General features: G+C 37.1%; 1 protein-coding gene across 1 annotated transcript in view; it reads right to left on the bottom strand.

Annotated features, from left to right (window-relative positions):
- Positions 1-20,208, bottom strand: part of LOC115218295 (cGMP-dependent 3',5'-cyclic phosphodiesterase-like) — a 614,814-nt gene extending 594,606 nt beyond the window's left edge. The window contains exon 1 of the mRNA XM_036508346.1: positions 19,710-20,208. Within this exon, the coding sequence (XP_036364239.1) occupies positions 19,710-19,868 (159 nt within the window). The 5' untranslated portion in view covers positions 19,869-20,208. The remainder of the gene's footprint in view (positions 1-19,709) is intronic.
- Between the last annotated feature and the right edge of the window lie 259 nt (positions 20,209-20,467).

Raw genomic sequence — 20,467 nt, forward strand, 5'->3', positions numbered from 1 at the left:
TTTGGGGAGGGTGCTAGTCAATTAGATTGACCCCAGTGTGCAACTGGTACTTAATTTATCGACACCGAAAGGATGAAAGGCAAAGCTGACCTTGGTGAAATTTGAACTCAGAACATAAAGACAGACGAAATACCGCTAAGCATTTCATCTGGCATGCTAACGTTTCTGCCAGCTCGCCACCTTAAATGAAAAGCAAAAGGTGCAGGTGGGGCTGTGTGATAAGAAGTTTGCCTCCCCACCACATAGTCCTGGGTTCAGTCCCATAGTGTGGCACTTTGAATACACGTCTACTGCTATACTCCTGGGCTAACCAAAGCGTTTGAGTAAAAAAAGTCCATCTCACACACACACACATGTACGTACAACATATGTATGTATGTATGTATGTATGTATGTATGTGTGAGTGTATTTGTACCTCCTTGTCTTGACATTGTGGAATGGTTGTAAATGAGTGTCACTGTTATATAAGCAGCATCATTCTATACTTTAGCAGGGGGAGATATTACCTAGTCTGGAAAAAGGTGAGGGTTGGTAACAGGGGGAGGGGGTGGTATTGCCCTCTTTGAGAACCACTTTGTTAGAACAATTATTTGACTTTATAGAACAGCTGCTGCTTATAGCATCAGGTGACATCATCTTCTAGTATCTATTTACAGACAGGTGACATTAAAACAGTGAGACATTAGATGTTCTGACATCTATGACAGACTATGAACTGCTCAACCCTTTACAATCTATGAACACAGTCACTGGCAACACTTAGGACCGTCTAGTAATAACATGTGTATATTATTTCAATGTTAAATGTGTTATTCAAGTTATAGAGCCTAAATAATCGCTTTGTGTGATTCTCAAGCAAATATGTTACCATGTAATGCTACTGTAGGCGCAGGAGTGACTGTGTAGTAAGTAGCTTGCTTACCAACCACATGGTCCCGGGTTCAGTCCAACTCCATAGCACCTTGGTCAAATATCTTCTACTATAGCCTCAAGCTGACCAAAGCCTTGTGAGTGGATTTGGTAGACAGATACTGAAAGAAGCTTGTCGTATATATATATATATATATATATATTATATATATATATTACATACATATGAGAGGGATGACCACTATGTGTGTTTGTGTGTGTATGTATGTGCGTGTATGTATGTGTGTATGTATATGTGTATGTATATGCATGTGTGTGTGTATGTATGTGTATGTATTTATATATATCTATTGTAAATATATATATGTGGGGGGGTGTATATGTGTATGTATGTATATATACTTGTACATATAAAAAAATTTTTTCCGTCTTCTCTCTTGTTTGGCAAACACCTGCAAATTCTTTATAAAAAGGCCAAGAAATCTATGTTTAAACCATTTTTTGATAAATCTGATAACAGAAGAAAGCACTAGGAATGTAAATAACATGTAAATAAAATATATATATAATCCTCCAACATTCTGACTACCTTATTATTCTAAATGTGTATAAACATATATATAAATATATAAATATATACATATATATATATACATATATATATATATATATATATATATATATATATATATATATGTATGTATGTATATGTTCGTGTGTCTGTGTTTGTCCCCCCCCCCACCTCATCATCACTTGACAACCGATGTTGGTGTGTTTACATACCCCGTAACTTAGCAATTCAGCAAAAGTCACCAATAGAATGAATACTAGGCTTACAAAGAATAAGTCCTAGGGTCGATTTTTTCGACTACAAGCGGTGCTCCAACATGGCCACAGTCAAATGACTGAAACAAATAAAAGAATGAAATAAAAGAATATTATGTGAAGGCTCCAAAGTCAATGCTGTCATAAATAAAATAAATACTATCAAAGGAACTCATACAATTATACAATATTTTCTAAGCAAAGATATGTTGAGCCCTAGGGTCACCTCCAATCAGCAAAGAGCACCACTAAACTAAATTTTTAATTCACTCTGAAATTACTGCCATTTATGGTTGTACTTTTCAAATGACGGAAGTCAGCTAAACTACAGTTTTCAGTCTAAATTGCATCCACGTGTCTGTTTTATTGTGCCTGCAGGCTGATATACTCATATGTACAAAATATAGTAAATTTTTCAATCAAAATTTATACAATATTCGTCTAACTATTTGTGTCATAGGTCGTGTTTCCACTATAACTTAAAATGGTCAGAAATCATCCGGTAATTGCCATATGGACGGAAATTTTGTTTTCACTATAAAACACATATTGCTAAGTTTATAACACCCCCTTGAGACCCAATTACACTTTGGCTGAGAAAAACAGAATACCTCATATGTAATATAAATGTCCTAAATTCAGCAGTGTGTTAATGAAGATGTTACACGTTAGTTTAATGTTAAACTTATCTTTATTAATGTATATCAAATTATACATAGATATATACAAGATTTACACAGATATAAAAGTCAGAACCTGTGATCTGCTGGCAGACCATTTTCTTAGGAAATTTTTGCCTACCACACTAAAAAGTTTCCCCACACTTGGTCTAAAACAATAAGTTTTACATCATGTCATGATGTGGTTGACCAGACTCAAATATTGTTACACATCACTACTCCAAATGTGCTTTACATTGTTTTAGCTTTTGAATGACACCACCCTGCTAGCTGGTAAGCAGACTAATATTTGCCCCTAATCCAAAGAGAGACTGGAGCAACATGAAATAAAGTGTTTTGCTCAAGAACACACTGCCCGGTCTGGAAACTGAACCCGCAAACTATTGATTGTGAGTGCAACAGCCTAACCACTAGGCCACATGCCTTCACACTGCATCATGTATGAAAGCTAAATGTTAAAGCAACAAAATATTTAAAATTCAAACATTCACACCAACTCCTTTTAAACAGTGTTGCAGTATAAGCCTGCATGAGCACTTGAATCCAGCACTGAAAAACTAACAAAACACTTATTAATTATACAGTGAAGCTATTATCAATATGCACTGTAACCTGTTTACAGTACAATGAACCGAACCAGAAATACATGTCAGAAACCTGGATATAGAGCAGCAGTATTAGTAATGAGATAGAAATATTGAGCCAGTAGTTCATATTCTTACAAGCATGAAATAAAATGTTTTAGTTCCCATGCTGGTGACACGTAAAAATACCTGTGCCAGTGACACATAAAAGCACCCATGCCATTGACACGTGAAAGCACTTGTGATGTTGACATGTAAAAGCACCTGCGCTGGTGATATGTAAAAGGTATCCACTACGCTCTTGGAGTGGTTGGCGTTAGGAATGGCATCCTGCTGTAGAAACCAAGCCAAAATCAGGCTGGAACCTGGTGCAGCTCTCCAGCTTACCAGTTCCAGTCAAACCACTTAACCCATGCCAACATAGAAAGCAAATGCTAAATGATGATGATGATGATGATGAATTCCAAGATACATCACACAAATGCTCTCTGAGATACATCATCAGTGATGTTTCTGGGGTCTCAGGCGATTTAGGGTTTTCCACATCAGATCCCCTTGCTCAGTTGACTCAGTAGGGTCCCAGCTTGCATCACAGTATCAGCAAATCACCAGTCTATGTATATACTCTCTTTATCCAAAGCCACCTAGTAGCTTTTATGTAGTTAAAGTAATGGAATTTATGGCCCACTTCTTTACTGCACCACTAACTCCAAGCCTAGTCAGAGCTTTGCAGAATGAATGTCCCACAAAACCCCCAACAGCCCACTTCAGTTGCCTTGCAATGTGTTTGCCAAAAAGAAAGAAGCTCTAAAAATATTACAAAAACTGCTTCTCAGTCAAAGTAAGAATGCAAATATCAACAAATCCAACCAAAGAAGGATTTCTACAGTGTGTATTTATATAGATACACCTAACAGAAGAAATTCCAGTTTGGTTGAGTCATTATTCTATTTCCCAAAAATAAATAACAGCAACAAAACATCCAAATTTTTAAAAAATCAGATCCAACTCCATTTAAGATGATGAAATCTTGTGATCATTATAAGCTCTTATTAAGAATCATGCAGAGTTAATATTATCCCTACCTATTATTATTCTAACAAACTAAGTATCTATGTAAAACCTTATTGTTAGAATATAAACAATATGGGGATATTATAAGGGTTAGTCTTTGTATGACTCAATGAAATTGAGCATTTTTAAAAGAGTTTACATTCATACATTGCAATACCAACAACAACCCTTATTGCCAAAGTAACTTCTTCTTTCAGTAGTTTCCTGAAACTAAAAGCTGGTAGAATTGTTAGCACACAGCATTTTACATTCAGCTTTACATTCTGAGTTAGAATTCCGCTGAGGTGACTTTGCTTTTAATCCACATTAGTATAGTTAGAAGGGGCAGAGGGGGAAGTCTGCACTGGGTGGCACCACTTTTGGGCCTGGTGTAATCAATATGTATTTTTTGTAGGGGCCTGAGAGTGGAAAATTGAGGGGTTACCCCAAGTGGCACACACTCTAGCTACGCTAGTGCCCCTCCTCCGAAATTGCTGGCCTTGTGCTGCAATTTGAAACCAATATTTTTCTAAATCTTAGTGAATGCAATGTTTCAAGAACATCAAGTTCATGTACAACCTCTGCTCTTATTAATTTAAAGCAGATATATCAACCCCCAAACCAAACACAACTATGTTGCAAAATTTAACCCTTTAGCATTTAAACAGGCCATATCCAGCCCGAATATTCTACTTGTTAATGTTCAAACCATCCAGATCTGGCTTCTCACACCTACCATACAATGTCAATCAAAACATAAATGATCACGATATCAAAATCTCACAGTTATGAGATAATGTATAATTAATTCAAAACAATATGAATAAATAAATATTACATTTAACAGAATAATCTGAACGCTAAAGAATTTTTAATATGGACAAGTAGAATCACATGGAATTTCAAGATGTATCAGATTTTCTGGCATATAAACTGAATTTTCCAGACCAAAATTTACAGCCAAAAAAGGTAGATTGACTTAGACACCAAGACAACTTTGGAAGACCATTTGAAATGCAGCAGGATTCAGAAAGATAATGAAGATGTTCTATATTCAAAAGATGAGGAATTATGTACATTATTTACATTATTTACATTATTTACAATTAATGGATATTTGTCCTCATCTTGTTTGTTCCCCAAGACACCTGATGAAGGCCGAAATGTTGTGTTACCAACAAACAAGATGAGGGCAAATATCCATCAAATGTAAATAATGTAAATAATGTAAATGATAATGACGATGTTTGAATGTTTACAGTACATGCTTACATTATATACTCAGTCAACTTATATGACGGAAAATATGGTATAAGAGTAGACTTACATGTAACAAGTTATCAAATTTTGACTACTGTCTTCCAGATCTCAGACACAACTTCTTGGATGGCGATGAATTACAAAAACCACTGTTTGTAGAGTTGATAACACAGGTGTTTGTATTACTACCAATATATTACTTACACCTATTTTAGTTGTCCCAGGTGAATAAAATTATGATAAATTAATGTAATTTAAAGTCAGAAAGTTGAAGTAGCAGACTAATCACAGTAACACTTCAATACAGAGTTCTGTTAACTTGACTGCATGTTTGCTAAATATTTACAACAGCAGAACTTAGGCACTTACGTCCAAATTGCAGGCTGCCAATAGACATACCATGAGAGGGAAATGTCCCAAAGTATAGACATTAAGCATATGGTTATCTTCCTCTCATCATTATAAACATTATTAATAGGTCAGCTTTTCCTCACTAGAAACTTAGTTTTACTTTCATTTACGCCCACAACAGAAAACTGATGGAAAACTGATGGAAAAATATATATTCAGAAATTAATAATGTAAAGGCTTCTGAAAGTTAAAACCTAACACTTTCCAGCCTACTTTAATTATAGACAGCATGTCTATCATATATACACATTAAATTAACCTATTTTGTTTGATTTAACTATTAATCCATCTTAAACTTGCTTAAGTGCTTTCTGAAGAAATATAGCAGCATCACTTCACCCTCATTCATAAATAGTTATAGGTCATACAAACAAACTATAGAATGGTTGAGGAGTAGGGGGAGTCTAGGAAGGAAGTAAGAAAAAGAGCAAGTGGATGGTTTATATTTCCTTGAATGATAAACTTCAAGTAGGACATAATTTATCTGAGTCTTTAGGAAAACAGAAAAAAAATAAACATAATTAGAATTATCATTTAAATAGAAACTCAATTTTGTCAAGATTTTGGTATTGTGAAGAAGTACTAATTAATAACTAAGAGACAATACAAAAATGACATGTCAAGTGGTGAATTGTTAACAAGTGGCTAGAGGGGAAAGAGAAAGCAATCTTATGATATTGGATAGCCAAAAAGGTACCATTTTTTGGTCTCTTTCTTTCTTATTTCCTAGGTGCCATCTCATGGTTTCTCACACTTCTAAATATAGTAGCCAAATTCCCTCAAAGGAAAGAACACATAAGACAATGTAGTCCCATATTCCTTTAAAATGATGAAATTATCAAGATCAGAATGCCTTTCATCATAGGTCAATTCATTTAGGATTGATCTTGGACTAAATGACACCACACTATGAGAATATAATAACGGTTTCATATTTTGGCACAAGGCCAGCAATTTCAGGGGAGGGTTTAAGTTGAGTACATCAACCCCAGTGCTCAACTGGTATTTGACCCTGAAGGGATGAAAGACAAAGTCAATCTCAACAGAATTTGAACTCAGAGCATAAAGACAGATGCAATATCATTAAGTATTTTGCCTGCCATTTTAACAATTCTGCCACCTTGCCACCTTATGAGAAAATAATCATGTTTGATTGGATAAAATCTCAGCCCTTTGAGTCATTAGTCATTATTTAAGTATTCAATCAACAGTTCCACACAGTTCCACTCAACTTGAAAATTAAGAGGTACTAAACAGCGTATATGAAAGCTCACAAATATCTTTTCAGATATCTTACAATCACAATTAAAAGCAAAAAAGCAAATTAAAGACTTAATGAAATCAAATATAAGAGAAATCAATTAGTCAATTTCAGCATATTGATCTATATAAAATTGATCTGACCTTATTACCCATGTAAAGTCATATTTCCAAGGAAAATATATCTTTGTAGTTTTCACATTATTCTTTAAAATTCAGTGGATGCTCATGATTGTATGTTGGAGATATTACAACAATAACTGGTACTCCAGTTTCTGAGCCACTAAGTTACATGGATGTAAATACACCAACAGAAGTTGTCAAGTGGTGGTGGGAGACAAACACAGACACAAACACACATATGACAGGCTTCCTTCAGTTTCCCTCTACCAAATCCACTGACAAGGCTTTGGTTGACCCAAGACTATAGTAGAAGACACTCACCCAAGATGCCACACATTGGGACTGAGCCCGGAACCATGTGATTGGGAAGCAAACTTCTGATTATACAGCTATGCCTGTGCCTATATTTTCTACAATTTTTCAGGAATTTTAACCCTCTCGGGACACCTAGGCTGAGTGATTGGCCCAAGTAATACAAGCTGAAAGGCCTTTGAAGCTGATCCATCAACCAGATGGAGCAAATATTGTGAATGGTTGATTTTGAAGTGTAATAGCTAATCAAGGATCATCTCTCAGCAGATGTACCTCAATAGAAAAAAATTTTGGTCTTTTTGGCTACACATACCAAAATACTGTGTCTCAAACATCTCAAAGAATACAGCTCTTTTGAATAACAGACAGAGCATGGCTAATTACCGAAAGTACTTAGAATTATTATCTATTATCCACGATAGGGTACAGTCCCTGTTACAATATAGTGGCTTGTGTGTTTCAATGACCCTGAGGAGCTATGCCAGTGTAGTGCAAGCTCCTAGCAAGGCCTCCCATACTGGACAGGTCAAAGGGCAGAGGTAAAAATGAGTTTGCATAACGCCAACATTTCTACCTAGAAAAAGCAAAATCACAGAAGGATTTATTCTTTTATTTGTTTCAGTCATTTGACTGCAGCCATGCTGGAGCACCACCTTCAAAGATTTTAGTCCAACAAATCAACCCCAGGACTTATTTTTTAAGCCTAGCACTTATTCTGTCAATCTCTTTTGCCAAACTGCTAAGTTACAGGGATGTAAATACACCAGATGCATTTCAGTTTAGTTGGGCCTTTTCAATAGTGCTTACTTGGATCTGGCCACAAGCTCGAATGAGAATTTGTTGTCTCTGATATTGGAAAAAGTGAGTATAAAACATCCAGTACATATATGTAATTGAGGCAATATTTAATTAAAATAGCCATTTACCTATCATACTTAATGTAGACACCCTGTCAATAGGCCAGTTACTGCAGTGTTCGTTCTGGGGTACTATCTCTTATGGGCTAAACCAGCATAGAAAAATGGACATAAACAAAGAGGAAAAGTAACAAGGGGACGAGGACAACAGCAATGACCATGGTGACAAATGACAACACTGAGGGTGAGAGCAAGTGGAGAGGAGGAAAAGTGATGATCAATAATGATGATGATGGTGATAATGATGATGATCTGAGCAAAGAAATTGGTATTGTTATTACAACATAAATTCTGAGAGACCCCCTTGCTTCGGTCACGACACAGACCATGGGATTGCACCTAGAAAATTACCCTCCCAGGCACAAGTCCGGGCAAGGTTGTTTATGGAAGACCAGCAGTCGCCCATACATACCGGCCTCCCCTCTCCACGCCATCAGTGTTATCCAAGGGAAAGGCAAAGGCCGATACAGCTTGGCACCTGTGACATCGCAACTCATTTCTACAATTGAGTGAACTGGAGCAACGTGAAATAAAGTGTCTTGCTCAAGAACACAACACACAGCCCAGTCCGGGATTTGAGCTCACAACCTCACGATCGTAAGCTCGACGCTCTAACCACTGAGCCATGCGCCTTCACGACATAAATAATTTAACATAAATAAGAAACTTTTACTAGCTCTGTTTCTAAATTTCTATTCTCAGTTCATAAAGTTGCAAAGATCTGAATAAATTGCAAAACTATATAATAAATAGCCTCATTAAATTTGTAATATCCTACTAAAACAGAAGAATCGAAGGAAACTAAAAGTGGTCTGCATCATCAAATGGTAATGTAAAAGAGTTCAAACATTAGAATTAATTCTATGTTTTGGCAAAGAAACTCAAAGCATAATATTTATTCCACAGTTTGAACTTCATGTAATATCCTATTTATAACATATTTAATGATACCCACCCAGTAGAAATTATTAATGTCAATAAATCATTGAGACTGTCTCCAAATCTATCAATAAATACAAGTGCGATATTAATGAGGATATTTCAATTAAAAGATCCGACTACAACAAACTTTTAGATTATTTCTTTAATTGTGCATGATAATTATGATTACTGGCAACAGTAAAAAATAATGATGATGAAAATGGCAGTCGTGGTGGGGACATTAAAAGAAAACAAAAAAGAACAAAATGATGAAGATGATGATGATGATGATGATGATGATGATGATGATGATGATGATGATAACACTAATGGTGGTGGTGGTAATGCTTGCAGTGATGTGGTGGTGATGGCAGCAATGTATGTAAGGACATTAAAAGAAAACAAAGAACAGTGATGATGATGATGATATGATGGCAGTGGTGTTGGTGGTGGTGGTGGTGATGGTGGAGGGAAGCGAAATAAAACATAAAAGAACAAGATGATGATGATGATGATGATGATGATGATTACGTCAACCGAATGACAAGGCAACAATAATAACAACAATGCTGCTGATAGTGTTGCGCAATCAATTCCGTAACTAGGAAACGTTTTGACTAAAAATTTAATCAAGGTGAAGTTAAAATATAAAAAGAAAAAGAACAAGAAGAAGAAACAGGGATGCCAAACAAAAGAAGATTAATACCAGCTCCTTCAGTCCATCAGTATGAGATCAGAAAAGTTTGCTGATTTTAAAACTAATCTCTTTAGATTACTATGTACCAGGTGACAGTTGGTGAGTTGCTTTAGCTAGTAGAGAAAAGTGATTGGAACTATAATAATAACAATAATAATAATAATAATCATCATCATCATCGTTTAACGTCCATTCTCCAGGCTAGCATGGGTTGGACGGTTTGACCGGGGATCTGGGAAGCCAGAAGGCTGCACCAGGCTCCAGTCTGATCTGGCAGTGTTTCTACAGCTGGATGCCCTTCCTAACGCCAACCACTCTGTGAGTGTAGTGGGTGCATAATAATAATGATGATGATGATGATGATGATATTAATAATAATAATAATAATAATAATAATGAAGTTATGGGGCACGAGGAAAGTAATGGTGATACCAGTGGCAATTGGTGCATTCGGAGCAGTTTCCAAGAGTTTTGAAAAACATATTAAGAATATTGGAACTGCTGTTTGGCTCGAGGTGATTCCTCATCATGTTGTTTTGCAAACAACTTGCACATGCGAGTGCTACCAGTCGAAAGCTCCGCATACTGGACAGCATTGTTGGGTAAAGCTCGCGTTCTAAGGAGATTATTCTTTGTGGCTAATGGCGTGAGTCCTGAGGAACCCTTTGAGTCACAGGAGTCAAGTCATTACTTGAAACCTTTGGTGATTTGCTATTGCTTCCTTTCATGTAAAGAATAACCGGTAATTAAGAACTATCCAAGAGTCTTCAACAACAACAGCAACAGTAGAGGCACAATGGCCCAGTGGTTAGAGCAGCAGACTCACAGGCATAAGAACGCGCTTTCAATTCCCAGACCGGGCAATCTGAGTGTTTATTGAGCAAAAACACCTATGCTCCACGAGGCTCCAGCGGGATTGGCGGGATGAACCCTGCTGTACTCTTTCACCACAACTTTCTCTCACTCTTTCTTCCTACTTCTTCCACAAAGCAGAGAAACCATGGGGTAACCCATTATGGTGCAGTAAACTTTCAGACCCTAGTCTAGATTGCGAATCCTCTGTACCGCAGGATGGTTCAGCTCTCCACTCATTAAAAGCTACAGTTTACGGAATGAGGATAACAACGTAGCTTTTGCGCCCGTGCAACCGCCAGTCTATCGCTTGTGGCGGGTGGATCTTCAAGTTGCCACGCGCATTCTTAGTAGCTTAGAGTAGGCTCGAATTAGAGATTATTCTTTGTGGCTAATGACGTGAGTCCTGAATGGAAGAAGAAGAAGACCACAGCAACAACAACAACAATCCTTTCTACTATAGGCATAGTGCTAGAAATTTTTGGGGAAGGGGTTAGTCGATTGTATCAACTGGTGCTTATTTCATCAACCATGAAAGATAATAATAATAATAATCTTTTCTACTATAAGCACAGGGCCTGGAATTTTGGGACGATGGATGTTAAATCCAAGTCATATGTAGAGGATTTGTTGGACACAATGTGAGGTGACTCTTTTTATCGTTGGGCCTAACTCATCATAAAGTAAATACCACCATGACCGATAATCGAAACTACAGTGGAAAAGGCTAGCCACTGGATTTGGTTAAAAAAAGACAATGAGCGATGTCTAGAAGAATATTGAGCTTTATTTAATAACCAGTTGATCTAGCAAGCGGGGCCTCATATCAGTGAGGGGTAGGGAGCCAGTGTGCAATGGTGCCGTTGACAGGTAGGCCCTGAAACGGCACACATTCTCTCCTGATGACACCATACACTTGCTGGCTTCTGGCATGCAGAGCTTTTGACCAGTAGCACTTGCATGTGCAAGTTGTTTGCAAAACAACATGATGATGATGACGATGATGATGATGATGATGATTGATGATGATGATGATGATGGTGATGATGATGATGATGATGATGATGCTGATGAGGTTAGTCAATTGTATCAACACAGGTCCTTGACTGATACTTATTTCATTAACCTAAAAGGATGAAAGGCAATAATAATAAATCCTTTCTATTATACGTGCAGGGCGTGAAATTTTGGGAGAGTGGGTTAGTCAATTATATCAACCCCAGTATTCAACAGGTACTTATTTCATCGAGTCCAGAAGTATGAAAGGCAAAGTCAATCCTGGCGAAATTTGTATTCAGAAATAAAAAAGAAAGACTAAATTCTGCTAAGCATTTTGTCCAATGATTCTAATACAAGCTATTAACATTAAATACAAAGGGGTGCTGAAAAGTTTCTGGTTTTAAGGGTATCGCAAAAGGCCTGGTTGGAGGCCCAACCTTCCAAGTTCTTTAACAGGGATTAGAAAAACTGAAGGATTGCTGCAATAAGTGTGTGAATCTGAGCAGGGAATAAGTTGAATAAGATCATAATTAACTGATTCTCCTGTATTTTCTTTTACCCAAAGCCAGGAGCTTTTCAGCACATCCTCATAGTTGCTATTGGTTGGCCAGAGTTCTGACTGATCAAGTGACTGACTGACTGACTGACAAACCAATGGGAAGAACTATGATAAATCAGTGAAATAGTTGATATTATCTTGTTTTGTGTCTTAACCTTTTTCATAGCAAAATGCTTGAAATCACCTTTGGTTCTAAGATACAAATTTCCTGTTTTAAAGTGTTCAAATTTAAAATCTTACAGCAAAATTTCATGTTAATTTGTGTTCCAAACACCCGGTTAATAAGGGACAAAGTAATTTTTATTAAGTTTATGCATTTGTTTTGCAAGATTTCTGATGTGTTGACAGAGATATTGTTATATTTGGGGACAGTCATGTTTTTTTTTTGTTTTGTTTTTTTGCCAAATAAACTCACGCACTATATATTCTTCACTTCAGATTTATTTTATTATTGTTTATTCTATGTCCTATGTCTGGAAATCTTTCATCACACATCCTGTGACCTCTTCAGTCACTGTCTTCCACACATACAGGTTTTTCCATTCAGGTGCCAGTACTGCATAAATGCACCTGTGCCAGAGGCACATAAAAAACACCCAGCACATTCTGCTAAGTTGTTGGCATTAGAAAGGGCATCCAACCATAGAAACCATACCACAACAAACAGTTGGAGTCTGAACAGCTCCCTGCTAGACAGCTCCATGTTAAATCGTCCAATCCATGCCAGTATGGAAAGCAGGCATTAAACAATGATGATAATGAGGATTTTGTCTTTCATAGAAAGACAAAATGGACTAAACAAGACAGGAGACACATGGGATGGAGAGTTGCTGAAGAGGTCACAGGTGGTGTGATGAAAGATTTCTAGACATAGGACATAAGATAAAAATAATAATAAAATAAATCTGAAGTACATGTGATTATTTGGCAAAAAAAAAAATGACCATCCGCAAATATAATATTTTTATTAAATTTTTAATCATTTTTCAAATTAATTCAAAGAAAAGAAATGTATCAAATACTAATCATTTGATAAGGTAGGTGGAACCTCACATCAGTGGGGGAGGAGGCAGTGTGTGGTAAAGCCATTTGGAGAAAGGCCCTGAAATGGTGTACACTATCTCTTGATGACCCACTGGAACCTACTTGTGTCCAGTATAATGAAGCTTTCAATTAGCAGCACTTGCACAAGCAAGCTCCTTGCAAATCTAAGCAAAAATATGATAAGAGTTTATCAAAACAGACATCAATTATTTATCAAAATGTATTCAATTGACTATCTCTCTCTTCCTCTACGAAAATGACATGGTGCCCAGTTAAATTTTTTTTTAAATTCTTGTGTCCCTTGACATCCAGATGAGCTTTGAACAGTCATCAAAATCCTGGTTAGTAACAAGTCGAGAGCCTTGTATGCCTCCCCCACAGCACAATTATAACAAATCAAAACGAGGTGCAATGGAAATTTCTCAAAACAGGAAAATAATACTAAATCTGCTTGCAAATTCCTTCTCTCCCTCCTCCCCACCCTTTCTATATATTTATATACTTATGTCTTCCCTTCTCTGGATCTTTCCTTCTCCTATGTTTCCGATGAAGAGCTCCACTCGAAACGTTAAACCCTCTTTCTTTCCTTCTTTCCTGAGCGTCCAATAATACTATATTTTTTCACGTCCTCGCGTTGTTGTGTTTTTTTGTGCTTTCTTTTTGGGATTAACTATATATATATATATATATATATATATATATATATATCTACATACCTATACACACACATGGACAATGTACACACACACACATTGTTGACATATTAAGAATTTTATAAACTTTCAAGAGAACATAAACTAGTTCTTTTTTGGAATATCTCAAAGCACACACATAAAGACGTGTATGTGGAGAGAGAGAGAGAGAGAGAGAGAAAGAGAAAGAAAGCTTGGTGCAGTCTTCTGATTTGCCAGCTTTTGTCAAAACATCTAACCCATGCCAGCATGGAAAATGGACATTAATTCATGACGATGATGATGATGATAATATATATTCTTTTATTCTTTTACTTGTTTTAGTCATTTGACAGTGGCCACACTGGTGAACTGCTTTTTGTCAAAAAAATCAACCCCAGGAATAATTCTTTGTAAGCCTAGTGCTTATTCTATTGGTCTCTTTTGCAGGTCCGATAAGTTATGGGGATGTAAACACACCAACATCAGTTGTCAAGTGATGGTGGGGGAGACAAACAGAGACACACACACAAATATATATATTATATATATAAATATATACGATGGGCTTCTTTCAGTTTCCATCTACCAAATCCACTCACAAAGCTTTGGTTGGCCCAAGGTGCAATGCAGTGGGACTGAACTCGGAACCATGTGGTTACAAAGCAAGCTTGTTACTTACCACACAGCCACTCCTGCATTTGTAGACTCTGTTCCATCTTAGCACTCCACACCTTAACCCTATTATCACACAAACCACACATCCTGTTCTTGTCCGAAGCACAAAAACCTCATCCTATTTCTACCACCAAGGTTACACTCTAAATAGAAATTTCACTCTGAAACTGGTGTCCACACACTGAGAACCCATTTTCCCCACTTACTCACTTCTTTCGACAGAATATCAGCACCTCTACTGCTTCCCAAATTCTAGCTACCCACACAACTGTTTGCTAATTTCTTGTCCTGCATCAAGGGGACATCAATCTCATTTCACTCCTCTCTGAAGTAAGACATTATAATCCATCAGCAACTTTAAGATTCCAAACCCTCGGAATCTCACATTTCTTTCATACTAACTTTGGTAGTGCCATCCTGAAGATTCTGAAACAGTTAATATCATTCTTAACATGAACACGTGCAGTCATGGCTTTGTGGTAAGAAGCTTGCTTCCCAACCACATGGTTCTGGGTTCAGTCCCACTGCGTGACATCTTGAACAAGTGTTTTCTATTGTAGCCTCGACGTACACAGATGTACACACAACACACACAAACACACACATACACAAATACACAGACACAAACACACACACATACACAAATACACAGACACACAAAATACAATACATACACATATACACACATATGTACTCATATATATATGTAAAGTGCAAGCGTATGTGTGTGGCTAGAAGTTTGCTTCCAAAGCACTGGCACCTTCGTTAAATGCCTCAGAGTGGATTTGGTTGATGGAAACTGAAAGAAGCCCGTCCTACAGATATGTGTGCGTGTGCGTCTGTCTGTATGTGTGTGTCTTTGTGTTTGTTAACCTACTGCTTGACAACCGGTGTTGGTTCCTTTACATCTCCATCAGATAGCACATCGGCAAAAACAATTCGATCGAATAAGTACCAATTTTACAAAAACAAAAAAGGACTGGGGGGGGGGCGATTTGTTCGACTAAAAACCTTCAAGACGGGGCCCCAGCGTAGCCACAGTCTAATGACTGAAACAAGTAAAAGTATACACACACACACACACACGCTCAAACACACGCACGCATAATTTTATCGGTACCGACTTTGGGAAGTTTCGCCAGTCGTCAGTTTGGACGATAACCTGCTTAAAGTTTAAAATCACTGTCAATAAAAGGATTATTAAAATTAAATTGTAGTATCCTTTCTTCAGCCAATCTTTACTAATTTTATCCTTTTATACACATACACACATTTATATATGTGTGTATGTAAACAATTGAAAGTAAAAACTTCGATATAAACAAGAGAGAGAGTACCTAACCCAGGTCCCAGTCGACAAGGTACTTTTAGATCTGGCGGAGTCCAACCTTCTCCTGGTCTACTAGAGCTGCTTTCGGAAAGAGATATTTCTTCCAGAAGAGAGAAAAAGACAGATAGAAAAGAAAAAAAAATGAGAGAAAAAGAGGAATCGTCCGCGATACAAAAGTGTTACTTTATTCATCAATCCCGAAAGAATGAAAGAAATAGTTGACCATAGCGAGATTTGAACTCAGAAAGTAGTGAGTCGAGAGGATAACCGCAAATTAACTTATTCGACGAAGTAACGATTCTGTCAGTCGGTCGCCTTAAACAGGAGAATATACGATATCAAAAATGTTAATTTAAGTGTATGTAACTTATCGGTTCGACAAAACAGACCGATAGAATGAGTAACAGGTTTAAGAAAATATGTACTGGGGTAGAACCTTCCAGCAAAACTGGGTCGTAAACACACCAACATCAGTTGTCAAGCGATGATAGGACAAATACACACACACACACACACATACATATATATATATATATATATATATATATATATATATATAATATATATATATATATATATATATATATATAATATATATATATATACGACGGGCTTCTTTCAGTTTTCGTCTACCAAATCCACTCACAAGGCATTGGTCGGCCCGGGGCTATAGTACAAGACACTTGCCCAAGGTGCCATGCAGTGGGACTGAACCCGGAACTATGTGGTTGGTAAACAAGCTACTTACACAGCCACTCCTGCACCTATATATATATATATATATATATATATATAATATATATATATATAGGGCGGTCGGTGCCCCAGCATGGCCTCAGCCGGATGGCTGAAACAAGTAAAAGAGTAAAAGAGTATATATATATGTGTGTGTGTGTGTGTGTGTGTGTGTGTGGTAAGTAGCTTGTTTACCAACCACATAGTTCCGGGTTCAGTCCCACTGCATGGCATCTTGGGCAAGTGTCTTGTACTATAGCCTCGGGCCGACCAAAGCCTTGTGAGTGGATTTGGTAGACGGAAACTGAAAGAGGCCCGTCATATATATGTAAATATATATATATGCGTGTCTGTGTTTGTCCTCCTAGCATTGCTTGACAACTGATGCTGATGTGTTTACGTCCCCGTTACTTAGCGGTTCGGCAAAAGATACCGATAGAATAAGGCTTACAAAAGAATAAGTCCCGGGGTCGAGTTGCTCGATTAAAGGCGGTGCTCCAGCATGGCCGCAGTCAAATGACTGAAACAAGTAAAAGAGTAAAAAGAGTATATATATATATACATATTATATATATATATATATATATATATATATATATATATGTGTGTGTGTGTGTGTGTGTGTGTGTGTAAAGATGACGGGCAGCCATACAATTTCCGTTTAACTAAATTCTTCACAGGGTATTTGTCAACCCCCAAAGCTACGTATGGAACAAGGTGCTTGCTCAAAGGGCCGTGCGATGGGATCGAACCCGGAACTATGTAGGTGAGAAGCTAACTTCTAAACCACACAGCTATATATATTTTGCTCAAACCCTCCTTCCCAGAATTGCCACAAGAGAAACAGATATTAACCTCAACAGCTATCGATTCTTACATGTTCAAATTGTAGATCAATGACATCGATGTCGACAGCATTGATTCAGCAATGAACGCGCTTCGACTTTGCGGGGGGGGATGGGGAAAGGAGGAGGGTCATTGGACGCAGCTAAAATTTCCATTAAGAGACAACCTAAACTTTGGAAAGTGAGAGAACACATTACAAGCAAGCCCCTAAAAAAAATTTGAAAAACACAGGATCATGGCGGGAAAACCTTTTATTACAAATCTGTTCTACCAGAATTGATCTGGTACCGAATGCTGTTGGCACTGCACTTTGAGTAGAATAAAATTTTTAATAACAGATCCCTTCAAAAAAAAAAACACACCAACAGAAATCAGTAGATTTTGGGGATTTGACCTTCGAAATCCCATACATCCTTCCCCTCGTGTTTTTTTTTTTTTTTTTTTTTTTTTTTTTGCATTTTTATGTTTCATAACAACGAAAATTACGATTCTGAAAAAAAAAAAAAACTACAAAAAAAAACCCCAAAAAATATTCCAAAATTTCAATTTATTATTTTACTCATTCACCCTACCCACCCCTTATATCTGTGCCTTTTTTCCCTTTCCCATTATGTTAAGGGACTTCGAAGGACGGTTACTCCAAAACACCGTCAAAAATAACAAATGTTAGCAAAATAATTCTTATCTGGACAGAGAGAAAGAGAAAGAGAGAGAAAGGGAGAGAGAGAGAGAGAGAGAGAGAAACGTGGTGGGGGGGAGGCATTGTGAAGTTCCATTGGATCGAAACAAGAGATTGAAACAGAAGCAAGAAAAGGATTGTATTTTTGTTGGGAAGAATTCCCAAAGAATTTCTGTAAGAGAGAGGCTGTATAATTAATTAAATGGTTAAGTCTATCGCCCATGGAACCTTGTATATGGTTGTTTGACCAAAGTGATAGTCGACGAGCTTTTTCTTGATACACCTTAGTGTATTTAATAATAATAATATAATAATAATAATAATAATAATAATAATAATAATGATGATGATAATAAAAGACAATAAATCTAAGAACCCATTACCGTATTTCTGCTGAAATATACCGCCTTTCTATCAATTAATTTTTAAAATAATGAAGAATTTATTAAATAACTTTTTCATCATTAAGCTGGTTTCTGAAACAAATTAACATAAAAATTTGATGGAAGATTATAATTTAGATCAGTTGAAAACAGTAAGTTTGCGTCATAAGAACCAAGGGAGGTCCCAGGCAGGTTGGCATCAAAAGGGTTAAATAAAGACCGGGTTAAATATCAGGACTGGCGTGAATGTCTTTCAACCATAGACCTTCTTGATAAGAGCCTGACCTGGGGTTAAACAACAACAGCAACATCAATTAATTGGGACATATTTTATTAATCAAAAAACGTTGTCTAGCTGTAGATTAAATACACCGGAAGTATTCCCGAATCAGTGACTTTCTCATAAAATTATCATCAGTAGCTGAAGGGTTCTGTATAAACATCATTAAATTATGTTTAGATTATTGTAACAAACCCCGAAGAACATGAACTAAGGCCCAAGCAAGCCGATACAAACATGTGGTTTCAATACTCGACAGAAGCTATTTCACATCATATTGTTTATAACCTTTCTGAAAGGTATATAAACATCAACACATCTCGTTCCCTCATCATCCACCGTTATCATGCTCTGTGAAAAAGGAAATATTTTAAGAGACAGACCCCCAATCTAGTAAGTCATCTTAGTCGGCCGGATCCGCTCTTTGATTTCTTAGATTTAGGGGGAAAAAAACACAACAGGCTATTTGTTGTGACGATCATGCCTTTCACAAGGACATATACCACCAAAGGGAAGCGAATTGGCTGGAAGCAGAAAAACGAAACTGAAACAAAAAATATTAATGAAATGTCAAATAAGGGGTTTTCACAGAATTCGAAGAAACTAGTGATGGTCCGAGGCAGCAGATCGTTTTTGGATCGACAGAGCAGTACTAAGTTTCTTGAATAAAATTGAATAAAATCTAGTTTTAGCCTTGTTATGTGAGGTAAACAGAATGGAAAAAAGTTATTAAAGTTACCTGTTGGAGATGTTCTGTCATGTTATTGCTGCTGTTGTTTATATTTTCATGTCGGCGGCCAACGTTGACTCTGTCGTCTGCCTGCCGACATTTAAACCAGTCTTTGTTACGATAATAGAGGTAAGTAGCTACCAGTGTATGTCCTAGAACAATGCCCATCTTTTGGGTTTTATTTTTCACTAATTAACCTCTGTTTTTTCACTGGAAGTTTAAGCTGTGGGGCTTGTTCATGTATTATTATTTGTGGTTGTCTGCCAAAAGAAAACGGGACGGCAGAAAGATAGAGAGTTCAGTGTGGATACCAAGGCAGACTCACCTTCGGACACACCGACACTCCACCACCATCAACTACCACCGAGTAGCACAAGCATAGCAACAACAACACTCCTTTCATTCACTGCTACTTTTACTTCCACTCACACTCCTCATCCTCTTAATACGATACATATTTGTTGATCTTTCTCTCTCTATCTAACTTTAGCTGTATCTCTCTTACATGTTTATTATCCCGTAATCCTTCCACCCTCGCTTTTCTCATAATAACACAACCTTTCTCTATATCTGACACACTCATTCTCTCTCTCCCTCTCTCTCTCTCTCTCTCTCTCTCTCACGCTTACTCCTTCTTCTTCTTCGTTTTCTTCTTCTCTCGCTTTCTGTCACACTCCTCTCTTTCTTTAATATCCCCCTTCTTTCTATTGCCTGTCTTTCTCTCTCTCTCTCTCTCTCTCTCTCTCTCTCCCTCCCCCACTTTCATT

The sequence above is a fragment of the Octopus sinensis genome, linkage group LG13 (assembly GCF_006345805.1).
Source record: "Octopus sinensis linkage group LG13, ASM634580v1, whole genome shotgun sequence".
In the NCBI taxonomy this organism is placed as follows: Eukaryota; Metazoa; Mollusca; class Cephalopoda; order Octopoda; family Octopodidae; genus Octopus; species Octopus sinensis.